Source organism: Mastigoproctus giganteus, chromosome 7 (genome assembly GCF_048544385.1).
Source record: "Mastigoproctus giganteus isolate SK-2022 chromosome 7, ASM4854438v1, whole genome shotgun sequence".
NCBI classification, from domain to species: Eukaryota; Metazoa; Arthropoda; class Arachnida; order Uropygi; family Thelyphonidae; genus Mastigoproctus; species Mastigoproctus giganteus.
In genome coordinates this window covers 43124943-43148058 of record NC_143581.1, presented here as the reverse complement: position 1 = coordinate 43148058, position 23116 = coordinate 43124943, and the positions used below count along the sequence as shown (strand labels likewise).

Sequence of the window (23116 nt, the reverse complement as noted above, 5' to 3'; positions counted from 1 at the left end):
CACTAGAAAAAGATACTGGGTAGTTTGAAAGGGAGTTTTAAAATGCAATTTTTCATGTTACAAAATGTTTTTTTTTTTTTTTTTGGACTGATCTTCCTTTGAGTGAATAACTCAAAATTTAAAAAAAGTAACCATTCCTTTCTTTTTTTATCCTAAGACTTGGAAGCTTAATAATTTTTTAGTACTTTTTAAATTTATAATAACTTTGTATCAACATAAATTGTGTAACAACAATTTGTTGAAGCTGTGGGAGTAGCTCAAATTCAACTGTTAAAAAAAATATTAAAACAAGGTTCAAAAAGATTTTTGAATTAAATGACAGTTAATATGAAACATACAAAATTTTTTCATTAAACTTCTTTCCTTATTGTATTAATTCAGACTTGGTAATTTCTTATATATAAATTAAGATATTTTTATCGTACATGATTTTGAACTTGATAATTAAAATTAAATATACTTAAAAGTAGAATTAAATGAGGAGTTCAATAATTAAATTTTTTTCTTATTAATAAATGTATTTTTTTAACTTTCTTAATTCATAAATGGTGCCTACTTGCTTTACAGTACAGCTAAACGTGCACACACACGCACGCACGCACACGCACACACACACACCTAAAAATACATATAAATAAGTTTCACTTTTATTTGTTCGGTTCTCAACTTCTACCCATTTAATAAAATAAATATCTGAAAACAAATATCAATTATTAACACTGTACAATAAATAGGATATATCTGGAACTTAGATATTCAGTTCTATCTGAAGGGATTACAAAACAACCAATGCAATCTTGTTTTTCCACTTTTTCACCTTCAAGAAACACTCATTTATAATTTTCTAATTATGAATTATCATGGGGAGCAATTTCTGAAGATACACCAGATTGCAGTTCTTTTAGCATTTCATTTCCAGTAAGAATTTGTACATGATGAGTTTCTTGAATCTGTACCAATTGTTCTCGGGTTGCATGCACTACTTGTATGTCTCCATGTTCTGTATGTATAACCTATGAAAGATAATTACATGATAAGTCTCAATTCACAACATACTCTATTTTATTATATTACTACTGAAATAATTTTAATTATTTGACATATATGTCATACACTGTGCATACAAAAATCATATATTGTACATACAAGTGTTCCATTTACAATTCCAGTAATATTTTAAAATTATTTTCTTTATTAAAAATTAATAAAAAATAAAGATTTAAAATGTTTTATTTAATGTGTTGTAAAGCCGCATTAAGAAATGCACTCATCATATGTTTATAAAAATATGATACTTTAAGGATGCTATTGTTCCATATTTCAATTTCTGGTTTATGGCTATATGTGTGGATGTCATAACAATGACAACCACACATACAAAGTATGTCACAAAATTAATGAGAATGATTTTATAAAATTTGATGTGGCAGCAATGTGCTTGCATATGCTGATATGCAAGCACAGCGAGATTAGTCACTTTTCTTTGCATTCAATGTGTGTTGTGAAAAATGGAAAGGGAGCATAACAAGCAACATTACAGCATAAAATTTTGTGTCAGAGTCAACAAAAGCGAGACAGAAATGTACAAAAAGTTAAAAAGTGATTATGGAGATCAAGTTTGACCCCAACCTGAAGTTTTAAGATGGCACAAGGCATCTTAAAGGCATTTTGGAAGGGCTAATGAGGAACCATGTACAGGGAGACATGTCTTGGCAACAAAAGAGGAGAATGTGAAGAGGGTAAGATCAAGAATTGTGTTTGACTGATGGTTAACCATGAGATTGATGGCAGGTGAGTTGAACATCAGTCACCGAGCTGTCCATGACATTTTAACAGAGCATATGGGAATGTGTAAACTTTGTGCAAAAAAAGGTGCCAAAAAATCTCAATGAAGAACAGAAGCGAAATCAGAAGAACATCTTCCTCAACCTTCTCTACTGTGTTGAAACTGAGCCAAAATTCTTTCACTGAGTGATAACAAGTGATGAAACAAGGATTTTTAACTACAATCCAGAAACAAAAAGACAGAGTGAAGAATGGTGCACACACACACAAATTTGCCCAAAGAAAGCACAAATGAACAAATACAGAATCAAATCAATGTTTTTATGATCAGCATGGAGTGGTGCACAAAGAGCTCGTGCATCAAGGTATAACTGTCAACCAAACTTTCTACCAAAAAAGTCTTTTGACAACTACAGAAAAGGATTTTGCATGTTCAACCTGAAAAGGCTAAACTCTGGATTGTGCATCATGACAATGTGCCCTGCCACTGTTATGGAGATTTTGCACTCCAAAAACATTCTGGTGTTTCTGAGCAACTGTGTCCATGGATCTGTCCTAACTTTTTTTTTTTTTTTTTTCCAGAAAAAGATCAAGAATTGTCTGAACGGACATCATTTTGGGGGCAATCAACAATAACCAGAGTACTGTAACTGATGCACTGAAGGACCTTACAAATACAAAAACTTTAAGCACTGCTTCTAGGGATGGAGAGTGCCGGAGATATGTGTAGCTTCCCAAGGAACTATTTTTAATGGAGGAAACCTTCAGTCGCACAAAATTTTATAATAAAATTAGTCTCATTAATTTTGTGACAAATCTTGTACACACAGTATAAAAGGAAACATTTTTGTTTTTAATGTCATTTTTTTATTAATATTATCATTAATATTATTCTATTATTTAGTATTTTTTTAAACTATATAATTGTTGAAAATAATATACATGTGTAATTGTTGAAGGCCTTATCATGAGTATGCTCTATGTAAACTGGACTCATCATTCTTTATTCTAAATATCATAAATAAAACCTGATGTTCATGAAAAATTCCATAAATGCCTATTTTCATTAACATTTTGCCATTTCTTTAATGTTGTTCACTTGAACTAGCATTTGAACTTTCTAGTGATACCTCTAAGCAGTAACCTAAATAAGAAATTTATACATAAGATGAACAAATATACATTTCCATAAACACACAAATTCATTGTTTCTGATTAAATCAAAATACTTGTTAAGATTTGATGTGTTTTTTCTTCATTAATAAATTATTGGAAAGAAAATTTTTCTTAGTACTTCAAATAATGGATGTGGGAAAATGCACATTATATATATATATATATACAATGTCAAGCTGACTTGGCCATTTGCTACTCTAGTTTAACTCTTTTTACTTCAGAAGTCATTTGTTTTCTGTTTTTGTGGGAAATTATAAAATCAAAAGTGAGTGCTTCTTTAAGCAAGAGATGGCAAGAGTCAACTAAATGAGCTTTTTAACTCCATGGAAAGTTTTCCAAAAGAAATTAGTGAGGTTAGTGAGTCAGCCAACAATCCAACTACAGCAGACTCTCAATTTTTCGGGATAGATGGTAAAAAAAAAATTCCCGGATAATCGATTTCCTGGTTAATCCAAAAAGATAGTAAGTGCCCGACATATGTAAGAGATACATTCCAGGCCTTATTATGTAAGTCGAGTTTTATATAACTGGCAAGTGATTAATAAAATATTGCTACTATATCCCTGATATGCCAAAATTACAAAAAACCACATAATATCCATCATTTTCAGAAGAATGAAGAAAAATTGTTATATATTTTTAATTAGTTCAATTAAAAACACTTTATCTAGGGACAGTGATGAAGTAGCTTGAGTGGCAGATAAGAAAAGAAAACATAAAAGGAAGATAAAAGCATGTTATTGTACTATAAAAACTGATATGTATTTGGTAGCCTTGGTTATTATAGTTGACTTCATTGGTGCTGATCACTTCATCACTTCTCATATGTTGTCTTTCTACTTTATTGTGTTCACCGTTGCCACTGACAAATCTGAATTCCGCACGATACTTGTTAATGTTTGGCCATTTTCATACGTCCTTATTATTTTAATTTTTTGATCCAACTCGATCACTTTCCTTTTCTTGATAGATTTACTAGTACCGCTGTCACTTATTCTCTTAGTTGGCACCATGATAACAGTCAAAATTAAATTTTCTGGAAAGAACTTCACAGGGTTAAGGCAAAAACTCACCATTATCACCCGACACGAGCTCACATTTCTGGTGGTCACTGCCATAAAACAATTTGCACTTTCTGGATTACTGGGCTTTTCTGTTAGCGCAATTCATTATAAACGGGTAGAAAACTCGATCTTATTGCATTTGCGATAATACCGATAGGTGGAATTCTGTGGGTTTTTAAGTTATGTAACTGGCAAGTTATGTCCCCATCATTGAAATCTTCAGTCATATAAAAAAATATAAATAATGTAATGTAAGTCCTAAGCTACGTAAGTCGGCAACTTACTGTATTGAAAATTGTTCAGCAACCTATGTAAAAAGTATGACAATACATAAAAAATGAAAAAAAAAAAAAAAAAAAAACTTACCACGCACTACTTGCGTGTCCAATACGATGCTTCCCTTTATTTTTTATGATGTCGATTTTAAATCTAATAGCTTCCCTTTATTTTTTCTAAACAAAAAAAAAAAAAAAGTTAATGTAAAAAAAAAATTCCTACATCCCTGACATAATGAAACAAAATTTGCCCTTTTGCGGTGTAACCGAACACAACAATCGATGACGCAATAAAACAAACAAAACATTTGGTCTCTCTTTTTTTTTTTTTGAGCGGTGGGTGTGAAGACAGTGGGGGGTTGCAAGATAATAGGTACACTAATCTCCCAATGACGACTTCTTATGCCGCTTCTTGTCGCCTATTTACAATCTGTAAAACATCTGTTTATACCTTTATATTTATTACCTGAATTTTATATAAGATTTCTGGTTGATTTTTTTTAAATTTGGAGTCTTGAAGTGTCCTAGTTCATCGAGAGTCTGCTGTATATGACATTTTTTGCATTTTAGGTCTCACTGGTTTTTTGTACTGATGATTAAAGGATGATTTAAGGTATTCTTGTTTTTTGAGGTGGTCTCCAGGGTTTCCCCTATATACTGCAGTAGCATTTGAAAAGCAAATTTGTCAAAGCCGGAAAGTGGGAATAAGTGTTGGTGTGTGTTATGTTGAGTGCCGGCGCCTGGCAACTTTGCAGCCAGAGGGCAGTGAACACCTGGTCCGCTGCCCCCTGACTCCCATCCCATGGCACGCGGAGGCATGCCAGGGACCGCAAACAGGTAAAGACTCTTAGTGGGATAACAAGAAAACTTGTTATCCCAATAAATAATGAAAAATGAAAAGGAAGAAACATAGCATGAGAAGTAGGGGTAAGGAAATGGATGGGAAAGAAAAGGAAAGGAAAACAAGGGGATGAAAGAAATAGGTATCCCCAGAAGAGGGAGACAGCAAGTGATTAAAGATTAAAAGATACTAGTGGACAAAGCTTACACAGTTCAGCAAGGTCACACAGCCAAATTAAAAGTAAAACTAATATACACATTATTTACAAAGCCAACAATTTAACATTTCTCTCAACTGGAGAAGAATAGACAAATCACTATTTACAGCAATAAATAAATACCAAATTTGGTTATCAAAACTACAATCACTTTTGGAGATTAATTTAATTTAACCCTTGTAGGAAAGGTACTTTCACTCCTGCATTTATGTGAAGAAATCAGAACACTCATAATTAGTAAATAAATTTGATGAATTTGAGGTATTGCTCAAAACATCAAAGGCAGATATTGTTGGGATATCAGAGACGTGGTGTCACACAGATATAAGGGATGCAGAACTGCAATTTGGGGAGTACAATGTCTACAGAAAGGATAGACAGGATAGGAAGGGGGGAGGGGTTATGCTATTAGTTAAGAAACACATAAAAACCAAGGAAGTGAAGCCAGTCGACATCGCTGGACAGTGCAGTGTTGAGTCAGTTTGGTGTGACATAAGCATTAGGAGATCAAAATTGAGAGTAGGAATGTGCTATAGGCCTAATGACTCTGATGAGTATAATAAGGAACTGTACAGGGAAATAGAGTGGGCCAGTAAATCAGAGAGTCTTATAATGGGAGATTTTAATTTCCCAGATATCGACTGGAATTTGTGGGTTGGTCACTCACACACTAGCAAGGCTTTTGTGGATTTATTAGATGATTATTTTCTACATAAGCATCTTCGGGAGGCAACTAGAGGGAGTAATACTCTTGATCTGATTATCAGTGGTGATTCTTCATGCATTAAGAATCTGCAGATAGAGGAACCACTAGGTGGCAGTGATCACAGTGTGCTGAAGAGGGATTTACTCAAAGAGGTAACTACCATCAGGGGTAAAGGGAAGGGTTATTGCTTTTGTAAAAGCGACTATGATGGTCTGAGACAGTATTTAAATTCTATACAGTGGGACCAACTGATGATGTTACCAACAGCAAATTCAAAATGGGAAGCATTCAAAGAACTTATCTTGGAAGCTACTAGGCTTTACATACCAACTAAGAAATATTGTTCAAGGTTTAGGCCTAAATGGATGTCAGATGAACTAATGAGACATATGGCAGAGAAGAAAAATTCATGGGATACATATAAATTAACACGTGTCACAGAAGCCTATGATAGATATAAGTTAGATCAGTCCAAGTTGCAAAGGAGGTTAGACAGGCGAAGGCAGATTACGAGAAATCTTTGGCAAGGGATGCAAAGAGAAACAGCAAAGAGTTCTTTACTTATGTAAACTCTAGAAGGAAGGGGATGAATCAGATTGGTCCACTTGATATTGATGGGTCAACTGTTGATGATCCTGCTCAGGTAGCTAACAAACTAAATGAATATTTTGCATCGACATTCACACATGAGGAGTTATTCAGCAAGGGGAATGCCAGAGGTATATTCAACTCCAGCAGTAAGCTACAGAATCTTGAAATAACTGGGAGAAAAGTGGAGGAGAAACTGTTGAAGATAAACACAAGAAAGGCACCCGGGGTGGATGGGATCTATCCAGTTATATTAAAGGAGGCAGCAAAGGAAGTAAGCAAACCCTTAGCCATAATTATGAGAGCTTCCTTGGACTCAGGGGAGGTACCCATAGACTGGAAATGTGCAAATTTGACCCCAATTCACAAAGGAGGATCAAAGGCTGACACAAGTAATTATAGACCTGTGAGCTTAACTTCTGTTCCAGGAAAATTAATGGAGGCACTGGTTAAAGAAGCACTGCAGGATCATTTAGACAAGACTTCAGTTATAGCTCAGACACAGCATGGTTTTGTTAAGGGGAAGTCTTGCCTGACCAACTTGATTGGATACTATGATGCAGTCCCAAAAGAACTGGATGCAGGGAATAACTTTGATATTATATACTTGGATCTTAGAAAGGCTTTTGATACTGTTGCACATGGAAGACTGCTACACAAATTGGAGCAGTGTGACACTGGAGGCAAATTGCTGCTATGGATAAAGGGGTGGTTGAGGGGGAGAAGACAGAGAGTGGTAATCAATGGACACTGCTCATCGTGGACTAATGTTATTAGTGGAGTTCCTAAGGGCTCAGTGTTGGGTCCATTATTGTTTTCTGTATTTATAAATGATATTGATGATGGTATATCAAGCTTAATGTCCAAGTTTGCAGACGATACAAAGGTTGGCAGGGTTGTCAAGGACACTACTGACACTATGCTGCTGCAACAGGATCTGGAAAGGTTGAGCAGATGGGCTGAGAGGTGGCAAATGAAGTTTAACATTGACAAATGTAAAGTACTACACATGGGAAACAGCAACCCCAGAGCAACGTATCAACTCTGTGGTACTACACTGACAGTGGTAAAGAATGAAAGGGACTTGGGGGTGGTTGTGCAGGCAGATATGAAGTTTTCTGAGCAGTGCAGACGGGCTGCAAGAGTAGCTCATGGAGTATTATCAATGATATACAGGAATTTTTCCAGGAGGGATAAGGAGGTGATTATTCCATTGTATAAGGCAATGGTCAGGCCACACCTAGAGTACTGTATACAGGTCTGGAGGCCTCATTTCAAGAAGGATGTAGAGCTGCTGGAACGAGTACAGAGAAGGGCAACAAGATTAGTGAATGGAACAAAGGGGTGCTCTTACGAAGAAAGGCTTAAGTTTTGCAAATTACAGTGTCTGGAGACTAGGCACCAGCGAGGTGATCTAATAGAGGTGTATAAAGCCTTGAATGGTTTAAGCATGCTCAATGCTGATGGGATTCTTCCTCTAGCTCAGAAAAATCACCTGAGAGGGCATAAATTCAAATTGAGGAAAGACAGATGTAGGATAGACGTGCGGAAATTTGCCTTTAGCCAGTGGGTGGTTGGTTGGTGGAACAGACTTCCATCCCTTGTGGTGGAGGTTGATAGCCTAAATAAGTTTAAGGCTCAGCTGGACAGGTATTTTGAACGAACAGAGGGGTGAAGTGGAAGTGGGTTTTTTATTTTTTTTTTTGGCTGATGCTGCATAAGCTTGCTTTCTTGCATCAAATGCCTCTACTAATGCTAATGCTAAAAAAAGACAGTAAAGAAAACTCTAACATCCTACAACGAAGCAATAATGATGAAATCAGCTTTAGCATGTAAACTCCATCCATTTTAGAGGATACACTTTCATTAACCCTATCAAATAGGTTAATCAACACACATACACCTAAAAGAGAACAAACATACAGCATGTATCCTTTCCATGCTTAAATCGGCAAGTTTCACAAACTGTCCAACAAAACAACAATAAAAAAAAACAAATCAGGGACCAAGGATTGTAAGGACCAATACATAAAAAATGAAAAAAAAAAAAAAAAAAAAAAACTTACCACGCACTACTTGCGTGTCCAATAATCAACTCAAGACCAAAACAGAAAAAACATTTATTACTCACACTAAGCTAGATACAGAGACCTAAGGATCTTGTCTCATCCACAAATGCCATACCTACAGTTTGGACAAACCAATCATCAGTTCCCACAATACTTCTGTGAGCCAATGTCGCATACATGGAAGAGAAATCCAACCACGTACAAACCAAGTCTCGTATAGAGTGGCAAGTATCAGCAGTGCAAACCAAGTTCAATAAACATAATACTCAATAACATATCACTATTAAAAACAATAAAACCAATCATCTGTCTGATTCAGTTCTAATATTTTTAAGACCATAGTTTAATGTTTTGCAATACAGCAAAATACATTTAATACTCTTTAATAAATACATTTAATAATCTTTCCAAGTTTTATTCCAGAATCATTAATCTGGACAGAAACATGGACCCTTAATTTCGGTCCAAAGATTATTTACAACTATGTACAATGCTCCATTCATGAAACAACCAGCTCATATCCAATCATTGTCTACTATTAATCTTAGAATCCAAATACATACTAATAGAGTAATAGTGGCATAGTTTTTAGGATTAGGTGCCACATGTGGTTTCCCACATCTGCGCCGTATGTACTCAGTGATGGAATGCAGAACTACTGCATAAGCCAGAAAAAAAAATGTAGTGCTGGTTTATGCAGAATTGTGTTATGTTCTGTTGTTGTGTCTCTGGCTACTTGGCTGCAGGGTTGCTAGTGGAACCCTACGTTGCCCCCCACCACCACCACTGGGAGGTGAGCCAGGCTGCCTTCATACTCTAACTGATTTCCACTAGGGTCGCCTCAGCTTTCTGGACGGAGATAAAGGGGGGGGGAAGAGAGTGGGGATGATAGTACAAGTGGTGCAGTCAAAGTAGGTAAAAGGAGGAGGATGAGGAAAGAAGGCATTCTCCAGCGGAAAGATGAGGTGGGAAGGGAGAAGTAGGAATCACCCCTGGTCTGGGAGCCCACCGAAGGCCAGGGAAAGGAAGACAACTTGCAGAACAATGGAGATCTGCAAAGTTAGGTAGGTGCAATGGGAAGTGTCTGAGTTTTATTGCTATCAGTTCACTGCCACCATTCCAATGAGGAAGATGTCCAGTTGGGTGTTCATTCAGTTCTGATAGTGACTGGTGACGAGGGAACAGCAGGTACGAGAAGAGATCATAGCGGTTTCAGGAATGTCTGGTCTGGGTGTCTATATTGTGGAATCACATGTGGAGAGATGATACCAATGCCTTTTGAAGACTGCTGAGGCATATCTGCTAAAAGCTAAAAAGGTTTCTTTTGATTTTAACAGGTTGCTTTCCAGACTAAGTGTGGTTAAATTTATATCCAGTAACAGTTGATTACGTAGATCCAGGTAGATGTTACACAAGTGCATTGTGTGGTTCCAGTTCTCCACAAACACAATGAGTATCGTTTACAAGCCCAAAGTCCTGAAGTCGCTTTTTGAATGACCCATGTGCTATCAGAAGAACGGTAGTGTGTAAATTAGCATTAGTAGAGGCATTTGATGCAAGAAAGCAAGCTTATGCAGCATCAGCCAAAAAAAAAAAAAAAAAAAAAAAACACCCCACTTCCACTTCACCCCTCTGTTCGTTCGAAATACCTGTCCAGCTGAGCCTTAAATTTATTTAGGCTATCAACTTCCATGACAAGGGATGGAAGTCTGTTCCACCAACCAACTACCCGCTGGCTAAAGGCAAATTTCCGCACGTCTATCCTACATCTGCCTTTTCTCAATTTGAATTTATGCCCTCTCAGGTGATTATTCTGAGCAAGAGGCAGTATCCCATCAGCATTGAGCATGCTCAAACCATTCAAGGCTTTATACACCTCTATCAGATCACCTCGCTGGTGACTAGTCTCCAGACACTGTAATTTGCAAAATTTAAGCCTTTCTTCATAACAGCACCCCTTTGTTCCATTCACTAATCTTGTTGCCCTTCTCAGTACTCGTTCCAGCAGCTCTACATCCTTCTTGAAATGAGGCTTCCAGACCTGTATACAGTACTCTAGGTGTGGCCTGACCATTGCCTTATACAAGGGAATAATCACCTCCTTATCCCTGCTAGAAAAATCCCTGTATATCATTGACAAGACACCATGAGCTACTCTTGCAGACTGTTTGCACTGCTCAGAAACCTTCATATTAGCCTGCACAATTACCCCCAGGTCCTTTTCATTCTCTACCACTGTCAGTGTAGTATCACACAATTGACACGTTACTCTGGGGTTACTGCTTCCCATATGCAGTACTTTACATTTGTCAATGTTAAACTTCAGTTACCACCTCTAACTCAGCCGATCTGCTCAGCTTTTCTAGATCCTGTTGCAGCAGCAGCAGCAGCATACTGCCACTAGTGTCATCAACAACCCTGCCAACCTTCATATTGTCTACAAACTTGGACATTAAGCCTGATATACCATCATCAATATCATTAATAAATACAGAAAACAATAATGGACCCAACACTGAACCCTGAGGGACTCCACTAATAACATTATTCCATGATGAGCAGTGTCCATTGATTACCACTCTCTGTCTTCTCCCACTCAACCATCCCTTTATCCAAAGCAACAATTTGCCTCCAATGCCACACTGCTCCAATTTGTGCAGCAGTCTTCCATGTGCAACAGTATAAAAAGCCTTTCTAAGCAGGGTGGATTTAGCACTTGAGAGGCCCCAGGTGCAATTCAATTTTGAGGCCCCCCTCTAAATATTTTCGGTACTACTACAGAGTGCATTCTACGCGCATGTTTTTACTATAGCACGCGCTCTAGATTTGGTGTTGCGGTTTTAATCATTTTGGTTGCGCAATTCTTGCATACATATTTTAACTAAAGTTTAAATGAAAAAATGGCACAACTAAGCATTAATGATAATACGTATTCTACTTCAGATTCACTTAGTTCGCATAGATATTTTATATAATATGTAGGGATATTCGCATAAGAGTTTAATAACTTCTCATATTAAATTATAGTTTTATTCAGTAACGGTAATAATGATGAGTGTAAAAATTAAAAATGAAACAATTTTATTTTTTTTTGAGACCTGAGATTTGAGGCCCCCTCTATTTAAGAGGCCCCAGGCGTGCGCCTGTGCGGAAATCTGCCACTGTTTCTAAGATCCAAATATATGATATCAAAGTTATTCCCTGCACACAGTTCCTTTATGACCACATCATAGTATCCAATCAAATTGGTCAGACAAGACTTCCCCTTAACAAAACCATGCAGTGTTCTAGCTATAACTGAAGCCTTGTCTAGATGATCCTGCAGCGTTTCTTTAACCAGTGCCTCCATTAATTTCCCTGGAGCAGAAGTTAAACTAACAGGTTTATAATTACTTGTGCCACCCTTTGATCCTCTTTTATGAATTGGGGTCACATTTGCACATCTCCAGTCCATGGGTACTACCCCTGAGTCCAAGGAAGCTCTCATAATTATGGCTAAGGGTTTGCTTCCTTCCTTTGCTCTCTCCTTTAATATAACTGGATAGATCCCATCCACCCCAGGTGCCTTTCTTATGTTTATCTTCAACAATTTCTCTTCCCCTTTGCTGTCAGTTATTATAAAATCATCTAGCTCACTGCCAGAGTTTAACTCACCTCTGGCATTCCCCTCCCTGAATAACTCCTCATGTGTGAATGTAGATGCAGAATATTCATTTAGTTTGTTAGCTACCTGAGCAGGATCATCAACAGTTGAACCATCAATATCCAGTGGACCAATCTGATTTATTCCCTTCCTTCTAGAGTTTACATAAGTAAAGAACTGTTTGCTAATTTTCTTTGCATCCTTTGCCACAGATTTCTTGTAATCTGCCTTTTCCTGCCTAACCTCCTTTATGACTTGGTTACAGACCAGCTTATATCTATCATAGGCTTCTGTGTCACCCATTAATTTATATGTATCCCATGCATTTTTCTTCTATGTCACATGTCTATTTAGTTCATGTGACATCCATTTAGGCCTAAACCTTGAGCAATATTTCTTAGTTGGTATGAAACGCTAGTAACTTCCAAGATTAATTCTTTGAATGCTTCCCACTTTGAATTTGCTGTTGGTAACATCATCAGTTGGTCCCACCGTATAGAATTTTGTCTCAGACCTGCCTTTACGAAAGCAAAAACACTTCCCTTTACCCATGATGGTAGTTTCCTCTTTGAATAAATCCCACTTCAGCACATTGTAATCACTGCTACCTAGTGGTTCCTTTATTTGTAGATTCTTAATGCATGAGGAATCACTACTGATAATCATATCAAGAGTATTACTCCTTCTAATTGCCTTCCGAACATGCTGCTGTAGAAAACAATCATCCAATAAATCCACAAAAGCCTTGCTAGTGTGTGAGTGACCAACCCACAAATTCCAGTCAATATCGGTGAAATTAAAATCCCTCATTATAAGACACTCTGATTTACTGGCCCACTCTATTTCCCCGTACAGCCGTTTATTATACTCATTAGAGTCATTAGGCCTATAACACACTCCTACTGTCAATTTTGATTTCCCAGTGCTTATGTCACAACAAACTGGCTCGATACTGCACTGTCCAGCCATGTTGATTGGCTGTACTTCCTTGGATTTTATGTGTTTCATAACTAATAGCATAGCCACTCCTACCTTCCTATCTTTCTTGTATACATTGTACTCCCCAAATTCCATTTCTGCATTCCTTCATGTGACATCCATCTACATTCACACATGTTTCCAATATCCCAACAATATCTGCCTTTGATGTTTTGACCAACGCCTCAAATTCATCTAATTTATTTATCAAACTCCTAGCATTAGTGTACACACAAGTATACATGCACCTGTTCCTATTTTTAGCTACCCTAACACTGCCCATGTGTTTACTTGTACTGCAATGAGTCTCAGCAGTCTGAAATCCCCTGCATCTTGTTTTTCCAGGCTGCTTCTCATTCCAATAGAAGCAGTGCAAGAATCACTTTCCCTCTGCCAGCGGCTACTATTAATCTATTAGTCCATGTATTCCCCCAAGCTAGTTTCCCGACCCACCTAACAATGCCCCGATAGCATCAGCAAATATTCTTGCACCCTTTCTATTTAAGTGTATTCCATCCCTGTAGAAGCAGTCTCTCCTGTTAACAAGCACAGACCAGGCCTAGAAAAATTCTACCCCTTGAGCCTTGCACAATCTCTCTCTCTCTCTCTCCAGGGCTGGAGAGAGAGAGAGAGAGAGATATGATATGATATGATATCATATCATATCCAGACACGATATACATCATATATCGTGTCTGGGCAGAACTGCAGACTCTTTCAAATCCGACCCTAATTTACGGCTTTTTTTCAATAGTGACCTGTACTTGTTAAGTAATTCCATCGGTCTCCTACTCTTAATATCATTAGTGCCAATGTGTACAACAATATCACCTTTTTTGTCCTTAAAAGATGATATCTGCTCTACAACTTCATCAACCTTTGCCCCTGGCAGACATACCATGGTCCTGTTCCACCTATCTTTTTGCACAATATGTTCCCCATTTTTCTGACAATAGAGTCACTGACAACTACTAGTTCCTGTGGGAAAATACCTGGATACTGCAGGTACTGAAAAATTACCTCGTATTGTACTGGTATCCTACAACAGAGAACCTGCAGAGCCATGGTTGAAACTGTTCTGCAGGCCTTAGACACAGCCAAAAGAAAAAAGTGCTGTGCCTGCAAAAAGTAGTTTCTAACTGAGCAAATGATTAACTCTGTAGTCCCAGGCACCAGAGTATAGCAAGTTATTGGTAAAAATAAACAAGTATAATACAATTTGAGAGTAGCGGGCTTAAGGCCAAAGACATTTTTGGTGATTCTCATAATTTTACCTGTCAACACCTTGATCTTATGTAATACATATTTAGCATGATTAACAAAATTAAAGCAGTCATCCAACATAATTCCTAAATATTTATAAGTATGAGTAATTTTAATTGCTTCACTATGAAACTTAATATTGGGGGGGGGGGGGTCGATTTAAATTTAACTAGCCTTTTAACAACATCTGATTAGTTTCAGGGATTGAAATTTAAAGGGTGATATCACATCACAAGGTATTAGCATAATTTATGCATACAGATAGCAGCCATCATAATTCTTAGCAGCAGACTGCTGGCATTACTTCAGCAAATTCACGGGTTCTCCTTATGACAGAGAAATTGTTTAGAATTTTGAACAAAGGGGAGACAAAATTTTTATTTTTAAGTAAGGCAAGGTGCTGCATTAAGAGTATAATATTTCACAGAGTGGGAAGCAAAATAAAATTTTACTTCTAAAGTAACGCACTACAATCATAATGTTTTGCACAACAGTTAACTGCAACTGTACTGTGCTTTGGCTTTGTTCTGCAAGAATTTGAGTTGTGGGCTTCTCCTTTTGCAAATTTCAGTAACCTAACCTTATTATAACAACAAAGTATGAAACGAGGATAAATTGAAGCTTAATTTGTAAACAACAGACTATAATCTCATGCAAGCATAATGTCTATAAGACTCACACTTGTGCATAGGGCAACACAGTAGCACTCTCCAAACTAAGAATGCACTGGTCCCAAAGGAGGTGATTATTGTCGGTGTTCTATTGTCAAGAAAATATGTTGTGCAAGAAGGATAGGTGAAATAGGACAAGGGTATGTCAGCCAGGGGCAAAAGTATATGATGTTCTAGAGCAGATATCATTTTTAAGGGCCCAAAAGGTGATATCGTTGTACACATTGGCACTAGAGATATTAAGAGTAGAAAATCTGAGGATTTATTTAACAAGTACAGGGCAACATTGGGAAAAAAGTCACAAGTTAGGATTAAATTTGAACGTGTCTGCAGTTCTGCCTACACACCATTGGAAGGAACATGTTGAGAGCCTTGTCAATAAATTCACCCCTGGAGAGAATGTGCAAGACTCATAGGGTGGAATTTTTCTCAGATTGGTCTGTGTTTGTTAACAGTAGAGATTGTTTCTACAGGGATGGGACACACTTAAATAGAAGGGGTGCAAGAATATTTGCTGATGCTATTGAGGCAGTAATAAGTGGATCAGAAAACAGCTAACTTAGAGGGATACATAAACTAATAGCTTAACTAGAGCTACAGGGAAAGGTGAAAGTGATTCTTGCATTGCTACTATTTGGTACATACAGCAGCCTAGAAAGTGTCCGGGATTTCAGGCCCTGCTGTGGGTCATCATGGAACAAATTAATACATGGGCTGTGTTAGGGTAACTAAGAGTACGAACATGTGCATGTATACTTGCAAGTACACTAATGCTAGGAGCACTGTAAATAAATTTGACGAATTTGAATATGGGGAGTACAATGTATACAGGAAGGACAGTTCTCCTTCCTGTATACATTGTACTCTTATTAGTTAAAATAGAGAAATTAGTTAAAATACAGTGGGCTAGCAAATCAGAATGTTTCATAATGGGGGATTTTAACTTTCCAGATGTTGACTGGAATTTGCGGATTGGTCACATCTTTTTGTGGATTGCTTGGATGACTGTTTTCTACAGCAGCATGCTAGAGGATCAACAAGAGGAAGCAATACTCTTGATCTGGTTATCAGCAGTGATTCTTCATGTATTAAGAATCTGCAGGTAAAAGACCTTCTGGGTGGCAGCTATCAACAGTATACTAATGTGGAATTTAATGAAAGACAACTACTGTTAAGGGTTGGTTGATTTGGTTTTTAATGGCACATTGGCAGCTAAGGCCATAATGCGCAAAGTCAAATTTAAAGAGATACTGAACATTTTGGTAGCCTAGGCTGCCACGTCAAGCAATTAACCATTATGTAAAAAAAGGTCTACGAAGGGTAAAGGGTAAAGGGAAAGGCTTTTGCTTTCAAAAGGGAGACTATAGGGTCTCAGATAGTTTTAAAATAATGTGCAGTGGGACCAACTGATAACGTTACTAACAGCAAATTCTAAATGGGAAGCTTTTCATACCAACGAAGAAATACTGTTCAAAGCTTTGACCTAAATGGATGTCAGATGAACTATTGAGACGTGGCGTAGAAGCAAAGTGTATGGGATGCATATAAATTATCTGGTAATATAGAAGCCTATGACAGAAATAAATTTGTCTGTAATCCAGTCATAAAGGAGGTTATGCAGGCTAAGGCAGATTATGAGAAATCTCTGGCAAAGAATGCAAAGAAAAGCAACAAAGACTTCTTTAATTATATTAATAGTAGAAGGGATTCAATCACATTGGGCCTGATGTCAATAGGTTAAATTTTGATAACTCTCCTCAGGTTTGCTGACAAATTGAATAGGTATTTTGCATCTACAATCACACATAAGGAATTCTTTAGGGAAGGGGATGTCAGAAGTTTATCAAACTCTAATGAGGAGCTAAATGACTTTGTGATAACTAAAAGGAAAGTAGAGGAGAAATTGTTGAAGATGGACATAAAAAGGCGGTAAAACTCCAGAACTCGGTTCCGCTTTGAAAATCATGTCGAGAAGAAGAGGGGGAAGGCAGTGACGTACGGTTCATAACTCCGCCCACTCACTGCATTCCCCCCTCTTCTTCTCAATGACTGCATGTGGCAAATGTCATGCAATATAACAGTATGGCAAAGCTGAAAAACAACGAAATTAACAGCAATACGACAATTTTTTTTGGAGCAGCAACTAAAATAATTATACATAAAAATAATACAGTAATCTTTTTTTCAAAACGAAAAAAACTAATGAGACACAGTAAACGACCAATTTTCACTAAATAGCCTAACCATTTTTCACTAAACACAAATGAAAGTCGATGAAAAACATGACTCCCATTATAATTTTTTTTTCGTCCAACGACTGGTTTTTGTTTGAATTCCTCCCAAAGTTGCGTAAAAAGGTAACCTAAAATCCTAACCATTTTTCACTAAACACAAATGAAAGTCAATGAAAAATGACACACATTGTAAATTATTTTTAGTCCAACGACCGATTTTCGCTTGAATCCCTCCCAAAGTCGCATAAAAACCTAACCTAAAAACATAACCATTTTTCTAAACACAAATGAAAGTCGATTAAAAACATTTTAAATGACGCCTGCTATAATTGTTTCTCATCCAACGACCAATTTTAGCTTGAATCCCTGCCGAAGTCATAAAAACCTAACCTTTTTTCACTAAACAGAAACGAAAGTCAATTAACACATGCAATGAACAATAAAACTGCTCTTTGCATAACCACAAAACAGCAACAGAATTTTTTTTTGCAAAATACTAGGTTAATATGCAACATTCTCGCTCCCTTGGGACTGAACAAAGGCAAAAAAAAAAAAAAAAAAACCCACAAGACACAAAAAGAACATAAGAAATAAAAAAAATGTGACGGCAACACACGGCAGCAAAAAACAAAGAAACAGTTTACCTGAAGGATGGAACGGGATAACGACAGAGGAACTCAGGACCACGTGGAAAGTAACATTAACACCAGCAAATGAACAGCAGAGCACCGAACAGAACAGAAACCAGCATTCAAATGAAAGTACAGTATATGCAACGAATTTCGCATTCAGTGCTCCAGTGATGTCATGTCACGCGACGTCCGCCTGAAATGAAGAGGGGGATGCAGTTAGCGGGTGGAGTCACACCCTGTCAATCACTTCTTTCCCCTGTTCTGACAGCCAATTACAAAGGTGCATCGTATATTGGAGTATAGCGAAAAAGGGACCTGGGGTGGATGGAATCTATCCAATTATATTAAAGGAAGTAAGCAAACCCATAGCAATAATTACGAGAGCATTCTTGGATTCAGAGGAGGTACCTATGAACTGCTGGAGATGTGTGAATGTATCCCCAATTCATAAAGGGGGATCAAAAGGCGACACGAATAATTACAGACCTGTTAGCTTAACCTCTGTTCCAGAGAAACTAATGGAATCTCTGGTTAAAGAAGTAATGTAGGAGATGGAGAGGCATGCAATTATACTGCAACTACAGTATGGATTTGTTAAGGGGTGGTCTTGTCCAGCCAATCTGATAAGTTACTATGATTAAAGGAACTGGACGCAAAAAATAATTTTGACATCATAAATTTGGATTTCAGGAAGGCTTTTGATACTGTTGCACATAAAAGATTGCTGTAAAAACTGGAGAAATGTGACATCAAGGCCTGTTTACTTCTATGGATAAAGGAATGGGTAAATGGAAGAAGACAGAAAGTGGTTGTCAATAGGCACTGCTCTTTGTGGATTAATGTTATTAGTGGAGTTCCCCAGGGTTCAGTGCTAGGTTCATTGTTGTTTCCAATATTTATAAATGATATTGATGAAGGTATATCAGGCTTAATGTCTAAGTTTGTATATGATACAAAGGTTGGCAGGGTGGTTAACGACAGTCATCAGGATGAGCTACTGCAACAAGGCCTAGGAAAATTGGATCAATGGGCTGAGAAACGGCAGTTGAAGTTTAATATTGACAAATGAAAGATAATGCAGATGGGTAGTAGTAACTCCAGAGTAACTTATTAACTGTGTGGTATTACACTCAGGGTAGTGGAGGGTAATTGTGCATAAAATTCTCTGAGCAGTGTAGACATGCTACCAGGATAGCTCATGGGGTTTTGCCAATGATATACAGAAAATTTGTTAGCAGGGATAAGGAGGTGATTATTCCTTTGTTTAAGGTCATGGTTAGGCTGCATCCTGAGTACTGTACACAGGTCTGGAGGCCTCACTTTAGGAAGAATGTAGATCTGCTGGAAGGGATGCAGAAAAGGGCAACCAGACTGGTGAAGGGAACAAAAGTGTGCTCTTACCTAGAGAGGCTTCAGTTCTGCAAATTGCAGCGTCTCAAGACTAGACATCAGATTGAGGAGTTTAAAGCCTAGAATGGATTGAGTAAGGTGAATGTTAATGGCATTCTTCCACTTGCTGAGACCACACACACACACACACACACACACACACACACACACACACACACACACACAGGGACATAAATTCAAGTTGAGGAAGTTAGGTTGCTGGACAGATGTGCAGAAGTTTGATTTCAGCCAGTAGGTGGTTGATTGTTGGAATAGGCTTCCATTTATTCCAACAATCAAGTAGTTGGGGAAGTGGATGGTTTGAATAAATTCAAGGAAGAACTAGACAAATTCTTGGAGGATACTGATGCTATATTGATTGATTTTTTGAACCATTTGCCATTAGTTCTACTACTACTACTACAATCAAGTGCTGTTGCACCTCAATTTTTTTACTTTTTCAGTATTCACTTCTCGATTGTGGCAGAACCTAACTTAATACAACAGTTAGGCTATGTGTATTTATGTTAGCTAAGGTTAAGGTGCGGTTATGTCGCAGAAATTGACCACACTACCAAACAGTAACAAAATAAAAATTTTATTTTATGTCCATGTAATATGTCTCTTTTCTTTGGTTTGCTCAGACACAACTTTTGGGGCATTAGTCAATTGAGAGGTCTGCTAGAAGTTATGGAAAATGTTTTCACATCTTATGGATAATAGTTCAGCTGCTTAGAAATCACACTGCATGAGACTTTTTCAGTAGTCAAACATATTAAATAAAGGTAGGATGCCAGAAAAATTTGTTTCTTAGCAGTCTCAAGAAAGCAGAGCATATTTTGTTTACTATTTATTGCAATGGCCAATTTCCATAACATAACTGCATCCAATAGTATTGTTGTATTAAGCTTGGCTTACATAAATTTGCAAAAGAAGAAGGCTGCAATCTATAAATGGATGCCAATGAAAGTATGAAAAGTGACCAAAACACTAATTCCTTCTAAATATTCACTGATTTAATCACATGCAAGTAATAGATGAACACTAAAACATACTGAAGCACATCACATATGCATATTGTCATCCCAGGCATACATAATCACTAGCGAAAATCAATGAGAGCTAAAATGAGACAAACATCATGGAATCTGGAATTAGATTTTCAGCTAATAGACCAATCACAGCAATTTCTTGGGAATGTTTTCCGTGGCATTAAAAAGATTCTTTAATTTAATAATTTAATAATACAGTGTAATTTTGTCACATGTGCATAATCTTTTTATTATATTACTAGTGAAATAATTTTAATTATTTGACATAGCTGTCATACACTAAGTCACAGACAATCTAGTTAAATGTGTTCTGAGCAAAACCTATGCATATAAGAATATATATTATACATCTAGCAGTTTATAATTCTAGTAATGATATTTTAAAATTATTTTGTTCATTAAAAATTGATAAAAATATATATCTAAAATATTTTATTTAATATTTTGTAAAGTCACATGAAGAAACATGTCCATTCATCACAAGGTTGTTAAAAACATGATAATTTAAGGAAGCCGTACGTTTCCTGCTTCAGTTTTAGGTTTACTGCTGTACTATGGATGTCAAAATGATGCCAATCATCATAATACAGTATTAAAATAAACTTTTTAAAAATGTTGTTTATGTAATTTAATAATAATTATTATTAATATCAACAACATATTATTAATATCTGACCCTGCCAGATAGCCAATAAGAAGTACTTTGATTACCAACATTATGAACTTCTAGATACAAAGCAACTGCAACTTGGAAGAATGGTGAAAAGAAAACATGCCTATTTGCTATGTACTCTGCAACTTCCAGCAAACAATCACAGTTTTCATTTCATTTATGCCAAGCTTCTGTTGATGCATCATGGCATAGTTTACCAATGTGCCATAAAACATCAAATTATAATCATCAGCATCACTGATGCTGAAATTTCCACTTCAGAAATTGGAAACACCTCTTTGAAGGGTTTTTTTTGATGAAATTTGTCCACTGTGGAGGAAAGATTTTCTTCCTTTTTTTTTTTTTTTTTTTTTTTTTTCTGATGTATTTTGACCCTACAGTGAGATTTGGTGTGAGTTCTGAGAGCACTAGCCAACAAAAAATATTTTTTGTCATACCTCCACAATGAAAATATGTGATTCTGGAGGAAATAAATGTGCCGATTCCAAAAATCACCATAAAAAGTCTCTATCACATCTACATCAAAAAATCTACCAACGTTTAATGTTAAAATAAAGGGATATATACGTATAATTCAAGTTCCTAATACAAGTGTACAAAATATTATATGTTCTCTATAACTCATTTAACTTCGTAAAAATTATCATAAATCATAGCAAAATAGTTTTATTTCAATAATATATAATTAGCATACCTGTATCCTTAAAAATGTTTGCTACTAATGGATTTTCTCTTGTATTCCTGCTTACTCTCCCTTACAAGGAACCAGCAGTAATCCCCCATCATTACATGATCACAGCGACCTTGGTGTTGCTTTTTCATCATGGAAATATCTTGATGAAACTGCTTCCCTTGCTCATTACTCACGTCTCCCAGATTTTCGGGGAAAAATTCAAGATGGGAATGAAGAAAATTAATTTTCAACAACATTCGACAGCCCATGGTTTTGGAGCACTCCAGTAAATTAGATACCAACATTTTATAGTTTTCTTCTCTTCTATTACCCAAAAAACCATGTACTACTGCCTTAAATGATTGCCAAGATGCCAATTAAACCTCCTTTAACTGGGTTTCAAACACCTAGACTTTCAGGAGTTTCCAGATTTGGGGGTCCTATGAAAATTCCTTTTTTTAAGTTTGGCATATGTTAAAGGAGGTGTTAGGAAACACACTTCTCAAGTATGCAAATCCATTACCTTCTTTATCTAGTCCCTTCATGAAATTTTACATCAATCCAAGTTTCATGTGCAGAGATGGAAAAAGAACCTTGTTTGATTGCACTAAAGGAATATATTTTACATTACATTGTCCTGGTATGAACTCGTCCTGCTTGTCTCAATGTTGCACAACATAATGTTCTTCTGTTGTATGGCTGTCCCACAAACACAGAAAGCAAAATTTTGTGACCCCCCCCCCCTGCAAACCAATAACCTTAAGATCACTGCATATGTTCCAACCATAATCCTGGTATTTTATAGCATGTAGAACCTTAGACATGCTTTCATGATTTTCTTTAAGTCCAACTGAATGAAACACAGGAACTAATGGAAATTTGTAAACTTATTTTTGAGACATCTATGAATAAACACCATTCATCTGACTTATGCATGACACCTAGTTCTTTCAGAAGTCCAATAATGTATTTGCAAAAACACATACTGTCCTCCGCAGCAAATTATTTTGAAAATTTTTCATGTCTTTTTCAAAACACTGAAATCTTTGTTCCTGATGCAAGTATATTTCACTGCTGTAACCTAGAACCTAACAGTTCAGTCTCGAACCAAATCATTCAACTCATCTTGTTTGATTAAATGTACCTCACTACCTGAACTTACTAGCTGATAGTTGACTTCTTGTGAA

General features: G+C 36.7%; 1 protein-coding gene across 1 annotated transcript in view; it reads right to left on the bottom strand.

Annotated features, from left to right (window-relative positions):
• Positions 1 to 848: 848 nt before the first annotated feature.
• The window catches only part of LOC150082851 (protein BANP-like), a 175395-nt gene continuing 153127 nt past the window's right edge, over positions 849 to 23116 (bottom strand). The window contains exon 11 of the mRNA XM_090378299.1: positions 849 to 1013. Within this exon, the coding sequence (XP_090234425.1) occupies positions 849 to 1013 (165 nt within the window). The remainder of the gene's footprint in view (positions 1014 to 23116) is intronic.